This window comes from Anomaloglossus baeobatrachus, chromosome 4, assembly GCF_048569485.1.
Source record: "Anomaloglossus baeobatrachus isolate aAnoBae1 chromosome 4, aAnoBae1.hap1, whole genome shotgun sequence".
Lineage (NCBI taxonomy): Eukaryota > Metazoa > Chordata > Amphibia > Anura > Aromobatidae > Anomaloglossus > Anomaloglossus baeobatrachus.
This window is the reverse complement of record NC_134356.1, coordinates 309,555,095-309,579,670: the sequence shown is the minus strand read 5'-3', so window position 1 is coordinate 309,579,670 and position 24,576 is coordinate 309,555,095. Positions and strand designations below refer to the sequence as shown.

Below are 24,576 nucleotides of genomic sequence, written 5' to 3'. Positions count from 1 at the left end.
GTGTGTGTGTGTGTGTGTGTGTGTGTGTGTGTATGCTGTCTGATGTGAGTGTCGGCCAGACGCAGGAGAGCACAGCTACTGGGAGATCACCAGGAGCAATGATTTGAAAGGGGTGTGTGTGTGTGTGTGTGTGTGTGTGTGTGTGTGTGTCTAAATAAGTATATGCTATCTGATATATGTGTGTGTGTTTGTGTGATCTGAAGTATGTGTGTCGGCCAGACGCAGGGGAGGCGTGCAGCATACCTCCTGGGAGATCACAGGAAGATCTGGGAGCCATACAGACGCCTGGGGCTGGTAAGGGGGTCTGCTTATTGTGGGGGGTAAGCTTACCCCAACCATGTCTCCTCAAGAATAAGACACCCCTTGAAAATAAGACATAGTGCTTTTTTCAGGGCAAAAAAAAAAAAATAAGACAGTGTCTTATTTTGGGGGAAACAGGGTAAGTACACACCATCAGTGAAAAATAACTGATACCTACTTGGTCTTAAAGGGAACCTGTCACCAGTTATTTCAGAATTGAACCAAAAGTTTCACCTTCTGCAACTCCTGGGCTGCATTCTATGAAGGTGCACCTTGTTCCCTGACTCCCCTTGCAGACCCCAGAAATAACTTTATAAAATCTGCCTCAACGTATGTAAATTAACCGTTCTAGTTGGATGGCGTCCTTTTCCAGCTCCTGTCCCTCCTTCTGCCGTTATTGGCCGTCCTCCTTTCATGATTGACGTGGGTGACGCCTCCCTCATCATCCAAGTTGCTCTGCAAAATCTCGTGCCTCTGCAGTCATTCGTGGCTTACGCAGGCGCAGTTCACTCTGCCTTATCGCGGGCAGAGCCAAAAACATAGGTGCGCTTGCGAAAGCCGTTGAGGATCTTTGCGTTGACATTGAGGTAGAGCTAAGTGCGCATGCGCGAGAATTAGGTGGGATACGAGGATGTTGCAGGTGACGTCATCCACATCGCCGGCCATAATCTCGCGCCTGCGCAAAGACCTCACCAGCTCGCACAAGTGCACCTATGTTTTTGGCTCTGCCCGCAATGGGGCAGAGCGAACTGCGCCTGCATGAGCCAGGAATTACTCTGCACAGGCGTGAGATTTTGCTGAGCAACTTGGATGATGAGGGAGGTGTCACCCACGTCCATTATAAAAGAAGGACAGCGAACAACGGCAGACGGAGGGACAGGAGACGAAGAAATGAACGCCTATCCGTCCAAGAAAAGGACGCCCATCCGACCAGAACGGTTAATTTACATACAGAAAAACAGATTTTATAAAGGTATTTCTGGGGTCTGCAAGGGGAGTCAGGGAACAAGGTGCACCTTCATAGAATGCAGCCCAGGAGCTGCAGAAAGGGATACTTTTGGTTCAATTCTGAAAAAACTGGTGACAGGTTTCCTTTAACAAAAGTTAACTCATTATGTACCAAGTGCTTTGATTGCTAATATTTCCACCACAGACCACAGAGAGGTGAAATTAAAAAAAAAACAGAAAAATTTAATCCACTCTGCAGTCACTAATAAATCCGTTTGAAGTTCAACATGGAAAATTTGTAGAAATGTCCTCTTCAAATGGGTTGTCTGGACTTCTATGCGACTACAAACTTGTGATCCGTTAGAGTGCATGAACTGTTGGGATTCTCCAGTACTGGGAGATGGCAGGAGCGTGACCGCAATCATGTGATCACTTACTGACTAGACGTACTCGGCGCACTCAATACAAGTGAATTGAATGAGGCCGTATACATTTAGTCGGCATGTGGCCAGAAGTATACAAATCTCATACTTGGGGTCATGTGACCACCTGCTCCTGGCGCAAACACAACAAATCCTGATAGCGCAACTACTGCATGCTGTGAGGATTCACAAGTCTGTAGTCACATAGAATGGTTGCAGACTTGTACCCCAAGGCTGGACAACCCCTGTAATGGAAAAAAATATCACCTGTTAGCTATCCAGCTGAACCAAGCAAAACTCCTGTCCTATAGACAGGGCAGAATCAAATCTTCCAGAGCTACTATACAGATCACCACCTTCCCCACTTTACCTTCCTTCTGTTCATGGACGGCAAAAAAGCATTGAACAGTAGACAGCAGCTACTATATACTTATGCCAGTGGTCACTCTTTGCTTTAGGCCTCTTTCACACGTACGTGCCTCCGATACATGTTTGGCAGTTTTCTCATGTACCAGAGACACGTACACATGTAGACCTATGTATTCCTATGGTTTTGGACACATGTAAGTATTTGCGCACGGACCGTGTGTCCGTTCCGTACTTACATGTGTTTCCTACGCCGAAATGTCCGTTTTCTCTCCGGCATCACGGGTGTCACACGGAACGCAAACGTGTCACATGTAATGCAAACGGACCACACGGATGTGTTCTGTGTGACACGCACCGGAGAGAAGACATGTGTCTGTGAGAAAAAAAAACAAAACTTTACTGACCTTCTCCAGCCCTGCAGTCTCTGCCGCTGCTGTCACTTGCAGCCGACCGCCGCTCATTATGCTCACTGAATATTCACTTCACTCTGGCCGGAAGCAGCAGCAGCGGGGAGTCAGCAGGACTGGAGACCGAAGATCAGTACCACGGACAGCGGAGCCAGGGGCAGGTGAGTAGAAAGTTCCCGTTCTCCGTGTGTTATCACGGATAACACACGGAGAACACACGTAGTCCATAAACATTATTAATAATTATTAATGATTATTGAAAGAAAGCAAAATAATTAAATATTACATGTGACAAGGACCAAAATGTCAATCCTTTGGTCAGTGATTGGCTGCAGCAATCACATGCCAATCTGTCTGGAAGAAGAAGTACATAGAATTAGCAGGGCATCTCGTAAGAGTAGAAGCGGGGGGATAGAAAAGTTGAGTATACTTTCTTTTATCTTAGAACATGCTGGACAATTTGTGAAAAAATATTTCAGAGGTGGACAAACCCATTAACTACACATATGATGCTTGTGTATGACTTATTGTTACAAGACTAAAGCCCGCTACACATGCTTCAATATATCTCACAATCCGTCGTTGGGGTCAAGTTGTAAGTGACGCACATCCGGCATCGTTTGTGAGGTATCTGCGTGTGACATCTACGTGCGATCAGGATTGAACGCAAAACCGTTGATCGCAAACACATCGTATCATTCTCTAGAATTGAGCGTTTTGTTGCACGAACCTAGTCAATTGTAACGTGTGACATCCCTCATACGATTTTGGTGTCTGATGCTATGTGCGCAGGTGTGCGCTCTGCACCGCAGCTTAAAAAAGGTCTGCTTCAGAGCGCAGCTGAAAAGCTGCGTTCTGAAGCGCCTCACAATGTCTGTCATTCACTAATCTCTGTCAGTCCGTCACTATCTCTGTCCCTCACTCTCTGTCCATGTCAGTCTATCCCCCTCTCTCATATACTCACCGATCCCCGATCCCCGGCACTGCACGGCGTTCACACTGCTCCGGCGGCTTTTACTGTTTTGAAAAAGCCGGCCGCCCATTAAACAATCTCGTATTCCCTGCTTTCCCCGCCCACCGGCGCCTATGATTGGTTACAGTGAGACACACCCCCACGCTGAGTGACAGGTGTCACACTGCACCCAATCACAGCAGCCGGTGGGCGTGTCTATACTGTGTAGTGAAATAAATAATTAAATAATTAAAAAAAACGGCGTGCGGTTCCCCCCAATTTTAAAACCAGCCAGATAAAGCCATACGGCTGAAGGCTGGTATTCTCAGGATGGGGAGCTCCACGTTATGGGGAGCCCCCCAGCCTAACAATATCAGCCAACAGCCGCCCAGAATTGCCGCATACATTATATGTGACAGTTCTGGGACTGTACCCGGCTCTTCCCGATTTGCCCTGGTGCGTTGGCAAATCGGGGTAATAAGGAGTTATTGGCAGCCCATAGCTGCCAATAAGTCCTAGATTAATCATGTCAGGCGTCTATGAGACACCCTCCATGATTAATCTGTAAATTACAGTAAATAAACACACACCCGAAAAAACCCTTTATTAGAAATAAAAACCACAAACATATACCCTGGTTCACCACTTTAATCAGCCCCAAAAAGCCCTCCTTGTCCGGCATAATCCAGGATGCTCCAGCGTCGCTTCCAGCGCTGCTGCATGGAGGTGACCGGAGCTGCAGCAGACACAGCCGCTCCGGTCACCTCCACGCAGGTAATGAAGACAGCCGCGCGATCAGCTGCTGTCACTGAGGTTACCCGCTGTCACTGGATCCAGCGGTGGCCGCGGGTAACCTCAGTGACAGCTCAGCTGATCGCGCTACTCACCGCCGCTCCTATCACCTCCACGCAGCAACTGAGGTGAGTAGCGCGATCAGCTGAGCTGTCACTGAGGTTACCCGCGGCCACCGCTGGATCCAGTGACAGCGGGTAACCTCAGTGACAGCTCAGCTGATCGCACGGCTGTCTTCATTACCTGCGTGGAGGTGACCGGAGCGGCTGTGTCTGCTGCAGCTCCGGTCACCTCCATGCAGCAGCGCTGGAAGCGACGCTGGAGCATCCTGGATTACGCCGGACATGGAGGGCTTTTTGGGGCTGATTAAAGTGGTGAACCAGGGTATATGTTTGTGTTTTTTATTTCTAATAAAGGATTTTTTCGGGTGTGTGTGTTTATTTACTGTAATTTACAGATTAATCATGGAGGGTGTCTCATAGACACCTGACATGATTAATCTAGGACTTATTGGCAGCTATGGGCTGCCAATAACTCCTTATTACCCCGATTTGCCAACGCATCAGGGCAAATCGGGAAGAGCCGGGTACAGTCCCAGAACTGTCGCATATAATGTATGCGGCAATTCTGGGCGGCTGTTGGCTGATATTGTTAGGCTGGGGGGCTCCCCATAACGTGGAGCTCCCCATCCTGAGAATACCAGCCTTCAGCCGTATGGCTTTATCTGGCTGGTTTTAAAATTGGGGGGAACCGCACGCCGTTTTTTTTAATTATTTAATTATTTATTTCACTACACAGTATAGACACGCCCACCGGCTGCTGTGATTGGGTGCAGTGAGACACCTGTCCCTCAGAGTGGGGGCGTGTCTCACAGTAACCAATCATAGGCGCCAGTGGGCGTGGAAAGCAGGGAATACGAGATTGTTTAATGGGCGGCCGGCTTTTTCAAAACAGTAAAAGCCGCCGGAGCAGTGTGAACGCCGTGCAGCGCCGGGGATCGGGGATTGGTGAGTATGAGAGAGGGCTGCTAACTTCAGTAACTTAGGAGATTAGCGGTCACCGGTGAGTCCTTCACTGGTGACCGCTAATCAGGGCGCGACACAGACAGAGCCGCAGCATGACAATGAAGTCGGGTGAAGTTCACCCGAGTTCATTCTGACAGTGCGGCTCTGTCTGTGTCTGCTGTCATCTGCCATTCAGCTCTGCTACATGGCTGTCTGTGTCTGCTGTTAGCGGCCATGTAGCAGAGCTAAATGGCAGATGACATAGTAAAAACGCATCCCTACACATTACACACGCTTGGCAAGTCAATAAATAAAAAAAAAAAAAAAAGGTGCCCAATGCATACGTCACAGATCACATGATCTAAAGGATCGCACACAAAATTGACCAATTTAACATAGACTACTAACGCACGTGTGACAGTAAATGAACGACCAACGTGAAATCTCATAAGATCCCGTATGCAACCTGGGCGTGTCACATCGCAAATGCGATTGTACAACTAATTGCAACGTGTAAAGTGGGCTTAACACAAATGACCTTGTTATACAGTCTTGATATAAGTGTAACATTTCTCCCATATCTTATTACATTCAACATTTTGTGATAACTGCTTTTTTCTTTGAGAGTATAAAAGAAGAAAAAAGATCTAGGTCAACCTGTTCCTTAGAAGACATGAAACAGACAAAAAAGTGAACTAACTGAAAAACAACGCTGTGCAATGCATAGCAATGCAACTAGAAATACTTTCTCACTAGCTGTTAGAACTGGAAAGCAAACCTACCAAAATCAGAACAAATGCAACATAAAAACAATATTATTAATATTGTTAACCTTTCATTGCATGACCATAACTCTCTCTATTTAAGTCTATGACAGTTGACCTCATGCACATGGGAAACCATCAGCAATAGGCCACAGAATGGCTCATGCAGACCTTTGCAATTGTGCCAACTTACGATACTCCATTGGGTGGGGAGTGTTGAAATTCAGTAATAAGGCAGGTAAAATATATCTTTGTACTGTGTTAGCCAGTAGAGATAAAAAATTGTTTAAAATAACTGAAATCCTCAGTGTATCCTCAGGTATCAACCACTGAGGATTTTAGTTCTTTTAAGTAATAAGGCATGAATTCCATGGTTTTACATATCAATACATGATTAAAAAAATATCTGGTAAGTAGACTGTCTTAAATTTAGGTAAATACAACCGCAGATAAACCACAACACATCACAAATTACACCATGCCATTATTTACATTCCTCAACTTTGAACTTCCACCACTAACAAGAAAAATATGGAGTTATGGAAATCACAGTATTGATAGATATGTTACTAATATGTAAATAGTGTAAAAATTAAAAAAAAACAAAACATTTTAAACACCTCAAGTGTGATCGTCACGTGCAGAAATACACGCACTTACATGCTTTTACATGTTATCAATCAGGTTATTAATAGTTGTTCTGCCACGGTGAATGCACTTGGAGTGCAAATAATCAAGATCCGCTGTTGCCAGCTCCCTTTGCAATAGAAGATCAATGATGTGTTTGGGAGAACAATCTGGAGCACTTGCAGTCCATGGTTGCACATTTATGCGATGCAGGCTACCAACACGAAGCCTGGCATTGTCGTGTGGAAAACCAGTTCTTGGGACACATTCAGTGATGTAAGCCCCTTCATGGCATTGCCTAATTGGTTCCCAGACCAATCTACGTTTATCATTGTATCCAAGACAGGAGTGGGACTCATCACTGAAGAGGTTAGACCTCCATTACAACCTTCACTGTGGTCTAACTCTGCACCATGATAGCCTTTGAGAGTGGTGACGTGAGGTCAATGAAACATTTGTAGCTGGACATCTGGCTCGTAGCCCAATGAATGCAAACACCTTTTGATGGTTTGTGTAAGCACTGTATGAAACTATTGGCTAAGCACTTAATGTCTAATTTCACTTGCAATATAGAATGGATTACTAAGCAACTTTCTTTTAATCTGACAAAACGACATGTTCAACACCAAGAAGAGACCATCATGAAGGAATGTCACACTGGTTCTTCTACAAGGATTGGTATGGAGTGGCATCCTGTACTGTAGAGCCTGCTTTACACGTTGCAATTTCGCATATGATTTCGTATGCGATTTGCAACGCCCCCCATCGTATGTGTGGCACGTTCAATTTGTTGAACGTGCCGCACATACGAGTAACCCCCGTCACACATACTTACCCGTCCATAATACCTCGCTGTGGGCGGCGAACGTCCACTTCCTGGAGTGGGAGGGGCGTTTGGCGTCACAGTGACGTCACACGGCAACCGGCCAATAGAAGCGGAGCGGCGGAGCTAAGCGAAATGTAAACATCCCGCCCACATCCTTCCTTCTGCATTGTGGCCCGGGAGCCGCAGGACGTAGGTAAGATCTGTTCATCGTTCCCAGGGTGTCACACACTGCAATGTGCTACCCCGGGTACGATGAACAATCTAACATGCAATTCTAGAGAAAGGTACGATGTGTATGCGATGAACGTTTTAACGTTCAATCGCACGTACCTGTCACACACTGCAATGTACTTACAATGCCGGATGTGCGTCACTTACGACGTGACCCCGCCGACACATTGTAAGATACATTGCAGCGTGTAAAGCGGGCTTAGCTGAACCCCTCTAGACGTCATTCCAGGTATACTAACAGATTACATTGATCTGTTGGCGGAATTAATAATACAGCTATTTCTTGGAAGTGTCTCAGGAATTGTTTTACAACAGGACAATGCCAGGCCACATGTTGCTTGTAAGATTGTGAGAACCATGCATAGCCTGAAAGTGCTACCATGGCCTGTAGCATCTCTGGACTTGTCTCCCATCTAGCACGTCTGGGACATCACTGGTCAACAATTGCAAAGTGAGCTGCCAGCAGCGTGCTCGATTGAATTCAGTGTTGCCGAACAGTCCTAACAGAACACACCTCTTAGCTGATTTATGACAACTTGTTATTACAAGTTGAATGTGAGAAAACAAAAAGCCTGAGAAAGCAAAACAGAGTAAAATTTTTACAACACTGATTTGCAAAAATTATTATTTAACCCCTTAACGACCTTGGACGTACTGAGTACGTCATGGTGACATGGTGCTAAACGACCCATGACGTACTCAGTACGTCATGGCGAAATCGCGGTCCTGGAGCCCCGGGGAGTGAAATTTATTTACTTAAACGGTAGATTCGGGAAGGAGGGGACCTCTGCCTGACCTCAGGAGGGGTGGTGCCTCCTCCCCGAACCTACAGAGGCTGTGATTGGCTGACGAACGCCGCTCAGCCAATTACAGCCACTGTAATGTTCCAGCCATTGAAAATGGCTGGAACATTGAAATCCAGCCCTGATCAGTGCTGCTGTAGCACTGGCCATTGGCTGGAGCTGGGTGATCGATGCTTCACCCGCCCCCAGCTCTGATTAAAGAGACCGGTCTTGTGACCGCTCTCTCCAATCAATGTGGATCTGCGGCCTGTGATCGTCCCTAGAAGCCGAGGAGAGCGGTAAGTTGTTGTCCCCGCCGCCCGCCCCTGTCCCCGATCGCCCCGCCGCTCGCCCCTGTCCCCGATCGCCCCGCCGCTGCTCCCGCTTCACCGCTGTCCCCGCCGCTGCTCCCGCTTCACCGCCGCTGTCTCCGATCGCCCCGCCGCTGCTGCCGCTTCACCGCTGTCCCCGCCGCCATGCTCCCGATGCACCGCTGTCCCCGCCGCCATGCTCCCGCTGCACCGCTGTCCCCGCCGCCATGCTCCCGTTCCACCGCTGTCCCCGCCGCCGCTCCCGATCCACCGCCGTCCCCGCCGCCATGCTCCCGCTGCACCGCTGTCTCCGCCGCCATGCTCTCGCTGCACCGCTGTCCCCGCCGCCGCTCCCGATCCACCGCCGCCCCGCCGCCATGCTCCCGCTGCACCGCTGTCTCCGCCGCCATGCTCCCGCTGCACCGCTGTCCCCGCCGCCGCTCCCGATCCACCGCCGTCCCCGCCGCCATGCTCCCGCTGCACCGCTGTCTCCGCCGCCATGCTCCCGCTCCACCGCTGTCCCCGCCGCCGCTCCCGATCCACCGCCATCCCCGCCGCCATGCTCCCGCTGCACCGCTGTCTCCGCCGCCATGCTCCCGCTCCACCGCTGTCCCCGCCGCCGCTCCCGATCCACCGCCGTCCCCGCCGCCATGCTCGCCACTGTCCCCGCCGCCGTCGCACCCACCTTTTTCAGCCGCTGCTGCCCCCGATCGGCGGCGGCCGCCGCCGTCTCCTTCATCGGCTGCCCCTTCTCCATCGCCACACCACCTATCCCTCCATGTGCTGCAAGCCACCCTCCCCCCACGTGGGGGGAGGGTGGCTGGCTTGCAGCACATGTGGGGGGAGGGTGGCTGGCTTGCAGCACATGTGGGGGGAGGGTGGCTGGCTTGCAGCACATGTGGGGGGAGGGTGGCTGGCTTGCAGCACATGTGCTGCAAGCCACCCTCCCCCTACATGTGCTGCAAGCCAGCCACCCTCCCCCTACATGTGCTGCAAGCCCCCCTCCCTCCCCCTACATGTGCTGCAAGCCCCCCTCCCTCCCCCTACATGTGCTGCAAGCCCCCCTCCCTCCCCCTACATGTGCTGCAAGCCCCCCTCCCTTCCCCTACATGTGCTGCAAGCCCCCCTCCCTCCCCCTACATGTGCTGCAAGCCCCCCTCCCTCCCCCTACATGTGCTGCAAGCCCCCCTCCCTTCCCCTACATGTGCCATCTCTCTCTCTCGCATCAGACTCTGCCCCCCTCCCCGATCTGCTGCCTGCTCTCTCCCATTTTCCATCTACTGCCCCCTCTCACCCTCCTCGATCTGTTGCCTCCTTCATCTGCTGCCTCTTCTGTCTGCTGTGATCCTGCTGCCTAGATCCATCCTGTAAGGTAGGTATCCCCATCTCACCCCCCCCATCCTCTGCCGCTCCTCCATCCGCTGCGCCATTTCCCATCCATCCGCTGCGCCATTTCCCATCATCCATCCGCTGCGCCCTTTCCCATCCTCTGCCGCTCCTCCATCCGCTGCGCCATTTCCCATCCATCCGCTGCGCCATTTCCCATCATCCATCCGCTGCGCCCTTTCCCATCCTCTGCCGCTCCTCCATCCGCTGCGCCATTTCCCATCCATCCGCTGCGCCATTTCCCATCATCCATCCGCTGCGCCCTTTCCCATCCTCTGCCGCTCCTCCATCCGCTGCGCCATTTCCCATCCATCCGCTGCGCCATTTCCCATCATCCATCCGCTGCGCCCTTTCCTATCCTCTGCCGCTCCTCCATCCGCTGCGCCATTTCCCATCCATCCGCTGCGCCATTTCCCATCATCCATCCGCTGCGCCCTTTCCCATACTCTGCCGCTCCTCCATCCGCTGCGCCATTTCCCATCCATCCGCTGCGCCATTTCCCATCATCCATCCGCTGCGCCCTTTCCCATCCTCTGCCGCTCCTCCATCCGCTGCGCCATTTCCCATCCATCCGCTGCGCCATTTCCCATCATCCATCCGCTGCGCCCTTTCCCATCCTCTGCCGCTCCTCCATCCGCTGCGCCCTTTCCCATCTTCCATCCGCTGCGCCCTTTCTCATCTGCCGCCCCGCCCTCTCGCATCGCATTATCCAGCGCAGTTGCTCGCTTCCAGACTGCAGTGGATGATGCGATGCGAGACTCGTGCATTGCTCTCACGTTTGGCACTGGTCTTAGTGGCAGGCGCTCTTTTTTTTTTTTTTTTTTTTTTTTACTGATGTCTGTATTTTTTATTTCGCTAAACTAATTTTTTTTGTATGGGGGGGGGTCTAGTTTCCAAAATGGGATCACATGTGGGGGAGCTCCATTGTTTAGGCACCTCAGGGGGTCTCCAAATGAAACATGGCGTCTGCTAATAATTCCAATCAATTTTACTGTGAAATGGCGCTCCTTCTCTTCTGAGCCCCGCCGTACGCCCAAACAATTGATTTCCACCACATATGAGGTATCGTCGTACTCAGGAGAAATTGCACAATACATTTTATGGTGCATTTTTTTCTGATACCCTTGTGGAAAAAAAAGCTACCTGTTTGAAAAAACAATTTTGTGGTAAAAAAAAGAATAAAATATTTTCACGGCTGAACATTACAAACATTTGTAAAGCCTCCAGGGGTTCAAAGTGCTCACTAAACAGCTAGATAAATTCCATGAGGGGTCTAGTTTCCAAAATGGGGTCAATTGTGGGGGAGCTCCATTGTTTAGGCACTTCAGGGGGGTCTCCAAATGAAACATGGCGTCCGCTAATAATTCCAACCAATTTTGCTGTGAAATGGCGCTCCTTGCCTTCCGAGTCCTGCCGTGCGCCCAAACATTTGATTTCCACCACATATGGGGTATCTGCGTACTCAGGAGAAAATGCACCATAAATTTTATGGTGCATTTTTTCCTGATACCCTTGTGATAAAAAAGCTACCTGGTTGAAGCAACAGTTTTGTGGTAAAAAATTTTTTTTTTCTTTTCACGGCTCAACGTTATAAACTTCTGTGAAGCCCCCAGGGGTTCAAAGTGCACATCAAACATCTAGAAAAAATATTTGAGGGCTCTAGTTTCCAAAATGGGGTCATTTGTGGGGGAGCTCCATTGTTTAGGCACCTCGGGGAGTCTTCAAACCCGACATGGCGTCCGCTAATGAGTGCAGCTAATTTTGCACTCAAAAATTCAAATGGCGCTCCTTGCCTTCCGAGTCCTGCCGTGTGCCCAAACATTTGATTACCACCACATATGGGGTATCTGCGTACTCAGGAGAAAATGCACGATACATTTTATGATGCATTTTTCCTGATACCCTTGTGAAAATACTAATTTTTATGGCTAAAGTAACATTTTTGTGTTAAAAAAGTAAAATTTTCATTTTTTCGTCTACATTGCTTTGGTTGCTGTGAAGCTCCTAAAGGGTTAATAAACTTCTTGGATGTGGTTTTGAGCAGAGTGAGGGGTGCAGATTTTAGAATTGGGTCACTTTTGGGTATTTTCTGTCGCCTAGGTTTCTCAAATCACTCCAAATGTGATGTGGTACCTAAACAATTTTTTTTTGTAAATGTTGTTGGAAAAATGAGAAATTGGTGATGAACTTTGAACCCTTCTAACTTCCTAACGGAAATTTTTTTTTTTCAAAAATTGCGCTGGTGTAAAGTAGACATGTGGGAAATGTTATTTAGTAACTTTCTTGTGTGACATATCTCTCAGATTTATGGGCATAAAATTTCAAATTTTGAAAATTGCAAAATTTTCAAAATTTTCGCTAAATTTCCGAAATTTTCACAAATAAACGCAAAACATATCGGCCTAAATTTACCACTGACATGAAGTACAATATGTCACGAAAAAACAATCTCAGAATCGCCAGGATCCGTTGAAGTGTTCCAGAGTTATAACCTGTCAAAGTGACACTGGTCAGAATTGCAAAAAATGGCCGGGTCTTTAAGGTGAGAACAGGCTGGGGGCTGAAGGGGTTAAGTAAAAAGTGGTGGAAAACTTTAATAGCTTATACAACCACTTTATAGTGAACCTATCAGGTATAATATGCACCCAGAATCACGAGCAGTTCTGGATGCATACTAATCCCTGCCTAACTGTCCCAGCTTATAGGAGCATAGATAAAAAGATGTTTAGAAAAAGTATTTCTTAAGATCCTTTATGAAATGCTAATGACTGCAGGGACTAGTCGCAAGGACGTTCTTTCCCCCGACTAGTCTGCCTTCTTAGTATGTTAGCACTCCCATAGGGAGTACTAACATGCTATTCAATGCCCAGCATCATCAGCAGTGACGGGCATACCTGTGTCCATTGTCACCGCCTCAGACGGTGAGTTTAGGGTCAATGCGCATGATCCGAAGTCACTGCATTTCTAGTCATGTGCATTAGACCTCTCTGAAGCCGGGTCACGTACACCCAGCTTCATAGTGCACATGACCTGAATTGCATACATGGGACAGTTAGGCAGGGATTAGCAATAAGCACCTAGAACTGCTCGTGGTTCTGGATGCATATTGGACCTGACAGGTTCCCTTTAAGCAGCAATAACGTGAAGTAATAGTTTTCTGTAGGACATTATCAGTCTCTGATATTGATCAGAAGGAATTTAGGTCTTTCGTAATGTTGCTTCAGTTCATTGAACCTTGTCGGTATTTATTTAACCCCTTCATGACCAAGCTATTTTCCATTTCTTTGTTTTTCCCTCCCGTTCTTTCAAGAGCTATAACTATTTTATTTTTCTATCCACATGATCATATAAGGGCTTGTTTTTTGCGGGACTAGTTATACTTTTGAATAACACAATTCATTTTGTCACAAGGAAAGCAGGAAAAACGTTTCACTACATAAAAATGGCAAAATAGTGTATTTCCACAATTTTTTGTTTGTTTTTTATTTACCATGTTGGCTACACAATACAATTATGGTAATTAGGCAAAATGATTAGCATAACATACTGCTATGTATAAGGCCTCCAACACACATCCGTGAAATACGTCGCTTCCAGCTCTGCTACATGGAGGTGACAGGAGCTGCAGAAGACACCGCCGCTCCAGACAGCTCCATGCAGCAATTGAAGACAGCCGCACGATCAGCGATGATGTCACTGAGGTAACTCGCGGCCACCGCTGGATCATACAACTGTGACAGCAAGTCGCCCGAGTGACAGCGATGAAGTCACAGGTGAGTTGCTGTCACAGTTGTATGATCCAGCGGTGGCCGTGAGTTACCTGACTGACGCTATTGCTGATCGCGCGACTCTCTTCAGTTGCTGCATGGAGCTGTCAGGAGCGGCGGTGTCTTCTGCAGCTCCTGTCACCTCCATGTAGCAGAGCTGGAAGCGACGCTGAAACTCTGTTGATTACGACGGATATGGAGGGCTTTTTCGGGCTTAATAAAGTGGTGAACGAGGGTATTTGTTAGTGGTTTTTATTGCAAATAAAGGATTTTTTCAGGTGTGTGTGTTTATTTACTGTAACTTACAGATCACTCATGGAAGGTATCTCGGGGAGACGCCTGACATGATTAATCTAGGATTTAGTGGCAGCTGTGGGCTGCCATTGACTCCTTATTACCCCGATTGTCAACGCACCAGGGCAAATAGGGATGAGCCGGGTACAGTCCCCGAACTGTCGCATCTAATGTATGCGACAATTCTGGGCGGCTGATGACTGATATTGTTAGGCTGAGGGGCTCCCCATAACGTGGAGCTCTCCATCCTGAGAATACCAGCCTTCAGCCGTATGGCTTTATCTGGCTGGTATTAAATTTGGTGGGGAACGCACGCCGTTTTTTTATTAATTTATTTATTTCTATGCTCCATAGTGACACGCCCACCGGTGGCTGTGATTGGTTGCAGTTAGACAGCTGTCACTCAGCGTGTGGGCGTGTCAGACTGCAATCAATCATATTTGCCGGTGGGCGGGGAAAGCAGGGAATACGAGATTGTCTAATGAGCGGCCGGCTTTTTCCAAATAATAAAAGCCACCAGAGCAGTGTGAATGCCGTGCAGCGCCACGCTGGTGATCGGGGATCGGTGAGTATGAGAGAGGGCTGCTCACTTCCGTCACTCAGGGAATTAGCGGTCACCGGTGAGTCCTTCACGGGTGACCGCTAATCATTACGCGGCACACAGACAGCCGCGGCATGACAATGAATTCGGGTGAAGTTCTCCCGAGTTCATTCTCATCGCGCAACTCTGTCTGCTGTCAGCCGGCATGTAGGTAACGACATTTTGCATCACACACACATTTCTCACGGAAAACACAAACACATGTCAGTTAAGTTTCACACGCACACACGAACATTTCACACGTACATACGGCTAGCATACGGGATACACACGCAGGCCACACATACCATAAAAACGGACCTAAAAAACAGAAAACGGACTTGAAAAAGACCCGTATTACACGCACGTGGTTTTCAAGGACGTGTGTTTCAGGCCTAACAAAAACTCCAATGGGTATGTGGAATGATGTGCCCCCTTGCTGGCGAGCAGTAAATTCTGTTGTCATAGACTTACAGCAGTGGGCAGAACTCTGCTCAACCCGCAGCTATTAGAGGCATATGATGGCTGAATAATCAGAGACCCGATATATGATGTACAGTGAAGGGGTTAAGCACAGCTCTCTTAAGTTACTGGGACAGCATTTCAGCTAGGTGGACTGAAAAACTGACTGGGCTGTTGCATCATATTGATTCTTTTTCTTTTTCAGCCATCATGATGAAAATTTGCTGATGTGCTTGAGATCATTGTCCGGTTGCAAGATCCAGTTTTGGTCACGCTTTTGGATTGATGGCCTCAGATTTGACTCTGAAATACTTTGGTATACAGAAGTGCTTATGGTTGACTTAATGACTACACAGTGACTAGATGATGTGGCTTCCAAACAAGCTCAAATCATTATGCCTTCACCACTATGCTCGAAAATTCGTATTAGGGTCTTTTGTTGATATGCAAACACTTGGCTTTCGCCAAACAGAGAGTAGGGAATTATACAAAAGATATTTTTTGGCCAAAATACATTACGAATGATTCATTAAGACTGGTAGTTTTTGACTAATTTATTAGTGTGTTCAGCACATCTAACAACTGCCAGAAATCTTAGTCATCTCATAAGGTGGCGTCAATTTTGATGAATTTGCCAGGCGGGCCTTTCCACTTTGGAATAGTTGGCTGGGACCAGCGTAAAAAAAAAAAATATAACCAAAAGTTGGAAACCGCAAGTTAAAGTTGCAGTTTTGCATCGATTCGTTTGAATTGATTCAAGGTGTTTTACCAAACACATCCATGAATTGGGCATATTCTTCCATAGGTCTTGTAATTTGTTTGCAAATTATAGCCATGCTTTTTTTTTTTTTTTTTTTTTGTTTTTTTAGAAAAAGAGGTTTTCTTCCTTCAACCCTTCCAACTATGCCATACTTGCTCAGTCTTTTTCTATTTGCACTATCCTGAACTTGAATAATTAACGTGCTATGTAAGACCTTTAAATTCGGAGCATGGCAAATTTGCAGAACATTCACTTCTGTGAAAACTGTCAACTGTCTTAAATGTTTTCCACTTGTGAATAAAATTTCTCACTGTAGAATGATGGACTCCAGATTGTTTGGCAATGTACTTATAAACCCTTACCAGATCGATGCGCAGAAACAACTGTTTCATTAAGGTCATTACTGATCACTTTCCTCTTTGGCATTGTGTTAACAAATGCCTACTTAAGCCATACCAGCAAAAAAAAAAAAAAAAATTCTGTTCCTATATAGAGGTGTTCACACTTGCTGATAAACAAACAATCATGGACATTTGATTTGCAGCTTAATTCCTATGGAAGCAGTAATTTGCGCTTAATTCTTTACACACTGCTTTTGCGTTTTTGCCTAGTTTTTGTTAAAATAAAGTGTAATTTGTCATTTGTTGTTGTTCATCTGTGGTTGAATTTACCTAATTTTGAGACCCTAAAGAATGGCATCTAATCATCCTCCAATAGCAACTTTTCCTAACAACCAAGGAGCAATATGGTGATGAACAATGCTTTTTCCAGTGTGAAGGAGCACCATGTCATAAGGCAAGAGTGATAACTAAATGGCAAGATGACCAAAAGATTGAAATTTTTGGTCCATGGACAAGAAATTCCCAAACTCTCAATTGCGTTCCTGGGGCTCATGTGAGGTTGTAACATCATGCATGCCGCTCAACCAATCACTGCTGGGTTCTCTCTCCCCACCTTCGGACGTATGAGCAATCAACGGAAGGTAAGCACCCAGCAGCGCTCACTTTCTGTTGAGTACTCACATGTCTTAAGGCAGGGAGAAAGAAGCAGGCAGTTATTGTTCACAGGCTTGCGTAATGTCACAACCTCATGTAAGCCCCGGGAATGCGAGTACCAACACTGCAAGAACCGCGCCAGCATGCAAGGGGAGTATAATTTTTTTTTTAATTTAATAGGGCCAAACATAGGGAATGAGAAGGAGTTGTCCTAATAGTGGACAAGCCCTTTAAAAACGTTCCTGTGATCCACCAGTGAGACTATACCTGATATATCACAGTTTGGATCGGTCACTTCAGATTTCCCAGTTTTTTGTTGCTTTTTGTAGAGAAGATGTGGCTTGCTGTGCTCATCTTTATGCTCCTTGCCACCGTATTTCATCAATGGTTCTAAATAATATTCTCCATCATGTGTTCTAAAAGTGCCAATCTATGTAACAAAAAAGTGATGTTTTCATTAGAATCACATCTATCATACAATTCTAAATTTACATAAATACCTGTATTAGAACAAATCATTTAGAATCAGAATAAATATATTTTGCATGGTGATACATTCTTTTCTCCATGTATCTTACATTATGGCATTACTAAATTTGCAGTTGCTTAAAATACAAACGATTTGAAAAGTATTGTCAGAAAATGATCCATTAGATGAATCAAATATTTATGTTGCCCATACATTTCTAATAATTTTTGATGCTTGACAATTTTTTATGAAACTTTATAAAAAAAAAAAAGTCTTAAAAGGAAATCGGTTAGAAGGATCAACCCTCCTAAGTCATCTATATGGGCATGCTGGTCATAGAAAATTGATTAAAATGAAACCTTGATATCTGCGATCCGATGTCTTATTCCAAAGAAATCTACGTTTTTCTTAAAATAATGAGCAGTTCCGGGCCATGAACCGAACATAGATTTCCCTGAGAATATGGCTCCGGAGTTATTTTAAATTAAGTGTCCAGTCCATAGCTCTTTAAAGCTCGTTTACATATTAAGAAAACATATTTCTCTGGAATACGGAATTGGATCACATGTAGCAAGGTATCATATTTTCAACTTTCTATTTCAGGATCCGAAAATTCACCTGCATAAGTATAAACAATACAAAGTGTTTGTTAGGCCACCAATGCAAGGCATGTGACACCATAAGACATTTTTGTAAAAAAAAAAAAAGGTCAAGTTTATCAAATTATTTAGGTAAAAAAGTATTTTATGTCTGAAAAAGTAATGACTATTCTGAACAAAATAACAGATTAATGTATGAAGTACAGCTGTGAACTAAGGTTACATGAGTTCATGAAAAATACACAATTTCAAATGTAAAAACAGTGGGGGAAGTTGAATTGGTGGAGCCTTGTTTATTTAACACCTTGGTTGGGTATCGTTTATTTAACACCTTGTTCGGGCATTGTTCACTTTAAGGGTATGAGCCCGCGATCAGGACACACTGTGTCCTGTATGCAGTGAGTCCTGACTTGCAGGTCCGTGAGTCTCCTCTGCAGGAGACCACAGCAGCTTGTACCCACGATCAGGGTTCAGTTCGCAGTGGTTTCTCACTTGTGTTCTCTCTATGGAGGATGCATGCAATTCCGCAGCAAACAATTGACATGCTGCAGTCTGGAAAGACGCTCCGCAGATCAGTATTTGCTGCGTAAAAAACAAGCACAGTGGGCACGGGATTTCTAGAAATCCCATCCATTGTGCTTGCATTGTACACCGCAGCGTTTTGGACGCAGCTGAAGCATGCTACATCCAAAACGCAGCAAACACTGATCGTGGGCACGCACCCTAACACATAACATTACTTATCACTAATTTAACTGTATTTGAAGTCAGAAGAAACTAACACCCAAGACATGGGACAATCACAAAAATAAATGGTTTTCACATCCTGCTATACCTGCACTGATAACAGGGTTTGGGCATTTACCCATTGTTATATATGAGTGAAAAATAGCTTTTGCTGCTACTGTAAAAATCAGATTTTAATTTGCATTAAGAAAACACAGCAAAAATGCAACATGAGAATATAGCCTTAAGATACACCTTTGTGGCTACTATAAAGCAGATCTCTGAGCAACTATTAAGAAGGCAGAGAGGTAACTCATATTAGATGAAGGACCCAAACATTATGAAATAAAAAGCATTTAAAATGAGAAAAATAACTATGGGATCTATCAAACCTCTCTGCAAAGTCTTTCTGTAAGGTAAGGCACTAGTAAACATTTTTTTTTTTTTAAATTCCTTACTAAGTTTTAGATGTCATGTCACACAAGTTGGCCTGTCTCTGGGGTAGATAGGGTACATAGTTATACAGTGTGTCCGCCCATATCCTGTCCACCGCTATTAACTTGAGAATGGCGGCAGCTATAGGCATAGAAGTGGTGTCTAGGTATAGTAAAGTAGCCTTGCACTACGCAATGAAACCACCTATAGCGCCACCTGGTTAAAAACAAAGGAGTTAGCATCAATTCAATACGAATCGACACCTTGCATACAAAAATGCTGTGATATGAAACCCATGACCCCCCCAAAACATTGAATGCTGGTCACGCATATGGCACTCATTTAACTTTGATGCTCAAAGTGGCCACAGTCAGCTGCAATGCCCATCTGGACTCTGGAGAGCATACTGTATCTTGCTCCACGTTGTACAATATAGTAGGTGACACATTTGCACAAGCATCTGTAATACGTCGTCGTAGATCCTGCAATGTTGGTGGAGGGGTCGCATACACCTGCTGTTTGATGTGACCTCACAGAAAGAAGTCCAATGGGGATAGGTCAGGTGAGCGTGGAGGCCACTCCACACAGCCACCATACCCAATGACTTGTAGGAAGGTCTCCATGAGGTATCGCTTCACGTCCGCAGCCTTGTGAGTTTTACACATTCTAATCATAGCATTTCTGTATGTAAGGTGTCAATTCGTATTGAATTGATGATGCCCTACAACTTTGTAATTCACTTTTTTTCTCTATCTCGTTCCGTTTTCGAGATAAAAATGCTAACTCTGTTGTTTTCCACCAGGTGTCGCTATGGTTGGTTTCATTGCGTAGCGCATGGCTACTTTACTATACCTAGACATCACTTCTATGCCTATAGCTGCTGCCGTTCTCAAGTTAATGGCGGTGGACAGGATATGGGTAGACAAACTGTAGATGATGCCATTTCAGCCCTTCTGACTGTATAGTTATAGTCTCTTAGCATATTTAGGGGCCTATATGAATAATCACACTGTTTCTCACAGGGCTGTGGAGTCGGTAAGCCAAACCTGCGGCTCCCATAAGGAATGCAGTTTTTTTGTTAAAAAAAAGCCGATTTCATGCGCTCGGGATGCTACCCCCACCATAGACAGAGTGGGAGCTGCATCCAGAACACAGAAATAATTGACATGCTGCTTTTATGAACTCACGGATTTTTGTCAAAATTTTAGCACCCAAATCGCTGCGTTCATAAAAGCAACGTGCGCACGTCTCATGCACAATCTACCTAGATTGTGCAGGGGACGCAGGACACATGCATTTATGCTGCAGTGCAATACGCAGCGTAAATGCATGATATTACGCAACGTGCGCATGAGCCCTTATAGTTAGAGTTGTTGCCCATGTGGCTACGGCTTGCCTCCAACCCAAGTAAGGGCTCGTGCGCACGTTGCGTAATGGCATGCATTTACACTGCGTATTGCACTGCAGCATAAATGCATGCGTCCTGCGTCCCCTGCACAATCTAGGAAGATTGTGCATGAGACGTGCGCATGTTGCTTTTATGAACGCAGCGATTTGGGTGCTAAAATTTTGACCCAAATCCGTGAGTTTATAAAAGCAGCATGTCAATTATTTCTGCGTTCTGGATGCAGTTCCCACTCTGTCTATGGTGGGGGAAACATCCCGAGGGCATGATATCAGCTTTTTTTAACAAAAAAACTGCATTCATTATGCAGTGTTTCTGCAGCGATTTGACATGCACCTGTGCTGTCAAATCGCTGCAGAATATTCTGAGCTCTATAGGAATTGCCTCAGGCATAGTCAATTTTGATGAACGGTTGAATTTTTCTATTTCTTTGAGAGCAAGTGAAAAATGTTGCTGAAATATGGTCAATCTGCTGCTATAGGAGACAGAGTGAAATCTTTTTCCTTGCGGCAACGCTTTGCCTGCTCCATGTCATCCAAATACTTGTCAAAGTTAAACTCCTCATCTGATGAGGTTGAAGATATGGCAGCAGTAGCACTGTCAGGACCCAAGTCCTCTTGCGCCTCGCAGTCCTGTAGACCACTCATCCTAACTGCTACCTCAGTCAGAGCTTCTTTTCCTTTAGTAAGCTGTTGATCATCAAGCAGTATACGATGACTTGGGCCCACATAAACAGCTGCCAGAAGAATTTTATTTTCCAATAGCTGTGTCTCTCTCCATTTCATTGAAGCAGAAATGCCATCTGTGATTAAACCTCCTCTTTGGGACAGGCAAAATAGCAAGTTCTTATTAAAATGCCAGGAGTTAAATCCTCAGCTTGTAATTTTTTAGTCACGGTAAATGGGATTAAGCAATTCCTTCAATTCAGCCATCTGTGTCCATTGACCTTCATTTAGGGTTACCTGGGGGTTAGCCATATCTATAAGAAACGGTTTTAGTTCAAAGAATCGCTCAATCATTAAATAAATGCTGCCCCACCGAGTGGCTTGATCGACAATTGCCCCTTTCCCAGCACGTCTCTCAAGATGGAATCAATTTTAGGGGTTCTGGCGGCAATAACTAATTTTCTCACTTTTCCAATCAGATTTCCAGCATGTCCCTCTTGCAGACTATCTCCTATTGCCTGCTGCAGCGTGTGCACAACACAGAGCATGTGATGAATATGAAAGTGTTTTGACGCAGCTTCAACGAGATCATCTAATTCTAAAGTATCCTTTTGCTGTTCTTCTGTTGTAACATTTGTTTGTCCCTCAGTTACATGAACAGCACTGTGGCCTTCCATCTCAAACATACTGAATGCTAAACTTTCTTCTAGTTGTTGTTCATTACTCTCATTCATCAGTTTAATTGTACTTATGTTTGAAGCATTGTCTATTACAAAAGCAGGAACCTGTTATTTTTTCAGTTCGTAATCTTGCAGAACTTTTTCCACTAAGGCCTGGAGAAACTGGCTGGTATGATGAGCTTTAGTATCTTTTACTGCCAGTGTCTTGGTAACAATTTCTTTGTTGTCGCAAACATATCAAACATTGATGGCAAAATAGTTCACTCTGTGACGTGCGCAGGCATCCATTATAAGCAACATAAAACGTCCTTTGAGAGTATTTTTAAGATCTTTCTTTTGTTTAAGGGCTTCTTCAATCACTAATTTTCTAATACTTTCTCTTTCCAGAAAAAAACAAGTTTGTGGGCCATTTCTCCATTAAGAGCTGTAAAAGCTGGTCGTGCAAATAATGATAATGGTACACCGTCCTTCACAACAAGCTGTATGAGCTGTCTTTTAAACATATCTGCTGTCATTGTTACAGTAACTTTGTCACTTACAAAATATCTTGTTAATGATGTTTGAGATGCTCTTTCCTCCACCTTTGTCCTGCAGGAAGTGCTGGGCACTGGTTTCTTGGTGCTGCTATTATCTTTCTCAGTCACAGCTTTGAAAACTTCAGGGTGGAAGCGTTGTAAATGTCTTTTTATTTTGGAAGTTCTTGTAGGAGCATTTTTATCACTGCCTGAGCATGCACTGATTTTGGCATCACAGCAATTTTTTTTTCATCTGGGTCACTTGTCATACATTGACACACAAAATATTTTTCATCTTGAGTCACCGTGAAATGCTCAAATACAGCTTACTTCATAGGGAGCTTCTTAGACATTTTGTAATCATCTAAATTCACTCTCAAAATAATTTTGTCCTATAAAAAAATAATGTATATCATAATTCCAGCAAGAACAGGGAACCATGTACAGTGGGGAAAATAAGTATTTGATGCACTGACAATTTTGCAAGTTTTCCCACCTACAAAGAATGGAGAGGTCTGTAATTGTACACTTCACCTGTGAGAGACAGAATCTAAAATAAAATCCAGAAAATCACATTGTATGATTTTTTCAATTTGGATTTAATTGCATGAAAAAATACGTATTTGATACAATAGAAAAACAGAACTTAATATTTGGTACAGAAACCTTTGTTTGCAATTACAGAGGTCAGATGTTTCCTGTAGATTCTCTTTCTCTCAGTTGAAGTGTACCTATGATCAAAATTTTAGACCTCTACATTCTTTGTAGGTGGGAGTCGACAGTGTATCAAATACTTATTTTCCCCACTGTATAATTTTAGATGGAAATAAAACAAACTTTGCATAAATCAATAGTACAGATGACAAATATAAAGTTTGTAAGATATGTCATTAGATTTACTTTGAATTTCCAATCTCAGGCTTTTCTTAGGTACAGCTCACTAAATGTTTCACATCAGATTGCTTCAGTCTATGAAGAGGGGAGGAAGGAGCCAGTTTGTTGTGTATCATACTCCAGGAACAAAGAAAATGATAACAGAGCTAATAACTTGATGTTTTGGCTTCTATACATATACAAGTCCTCATATAAGTCCTCCTCAATCCTGTTGCTGTATTTTCCCTGTATATTGTATGTATATTGTATAGAAGCTATCCTCCCAAAAGTACATGAGCTCAAAGAAAAAACAAACAAGCATCAAGCATACAGAGAGAATATACAATATATTGGACTATTGATTTATGCAGTTTATTGAAAGTTTAAATATGCTTTAAGAAGTAATGACCTTAATCTCGTTAAGCTACTTTCACACTTGCGTTCAGCGCAGTCCGTCACTATGGAGAATAGCGCAGTCCGTTAACGCACTGCGCTATTCTCCATAGACTTGTATGGACGACGCACTGTAACGCAAGTGTCAGCGTTGCATCCGCTGGATGACGCAGCATCGTTATTTTGACGCTGCGCCGGGCGGATGGAACGCTGCATGTAACTTTTTTTGAGCAGCGGAAACCTTTATTTTTCACTGCGCATGCTCTCTTTTTTTTTTTTAAAATCACAAACTTTATTTTATTTCTCGGTGGCCGAACGTTCAGCTGAGCGCTCGGCCGCCGGCATGTCAGGGCACTCAGCTGAGCGCTCGGCCGCCGGCATGTCAGGGCACTCAGCTGATCGCCCGGCCGCCGGCATGTCAGGGCACTCAGCTGAGCACTCGGCCGCCGGCATGTCAGGGCACTCAGCTGAGCGCCCGGACGCCGGCATGTCAGGGCACTCAGCTGATCGCCCGGCCGCCGGCATTTCAGGGCACTCAGCTGATCGCCCGGCCACCGGCATGTCAGGGCACTCAGCTGAGCGCTCGGCCGCCGGCATGTCAGGGCACTCAGCTGAGCGCTCGGCCGCCGGCATGTCAGGGCACTCAGCTGAGCGCTCGGCCGCCGGCATGTCAGGGCACTCAGCTGAGCGCTCGACCGCCGGCATGTCAGGGCAATCAGCTGAGCGCTCGGCCGCCGGCATGTCAGGGCACTCAGCTGAGCGCTCGGCCGCCGGCATGTCAGGGCACTCAGCTGAGCGCTCAGCCGCCGGCATGTTATAGCGCTCAGCTGAGCGCTC

At 45.6% G+C, this 24,576-nt stretch overlaps 1 protein-coding gene across 1 annotated transcript in view; it reads right to left on the bottom strand.

Annotated features, from left to right (window-relative positions):
• ADAMTS20 (ADAM metallopeptidase with thrombospondin type 1 motif 20) overlaps positions 1–24,576 on the bottom strand; it is a 322,687-nt gene that overhangs the window by 277,862 nt on the left and 20,249 nt on the right. Inside the window, exon 3 of the mRNA XM_075344979.1 lies at positions 17,247–17,409. Coding sequence (XP_075201094.1) covers positions 17,247–17,409 — 163 coding nt within the window. The remainder of the gene's footprint in view (positions 1–17,246; positions 17,410–24,576) is intronic.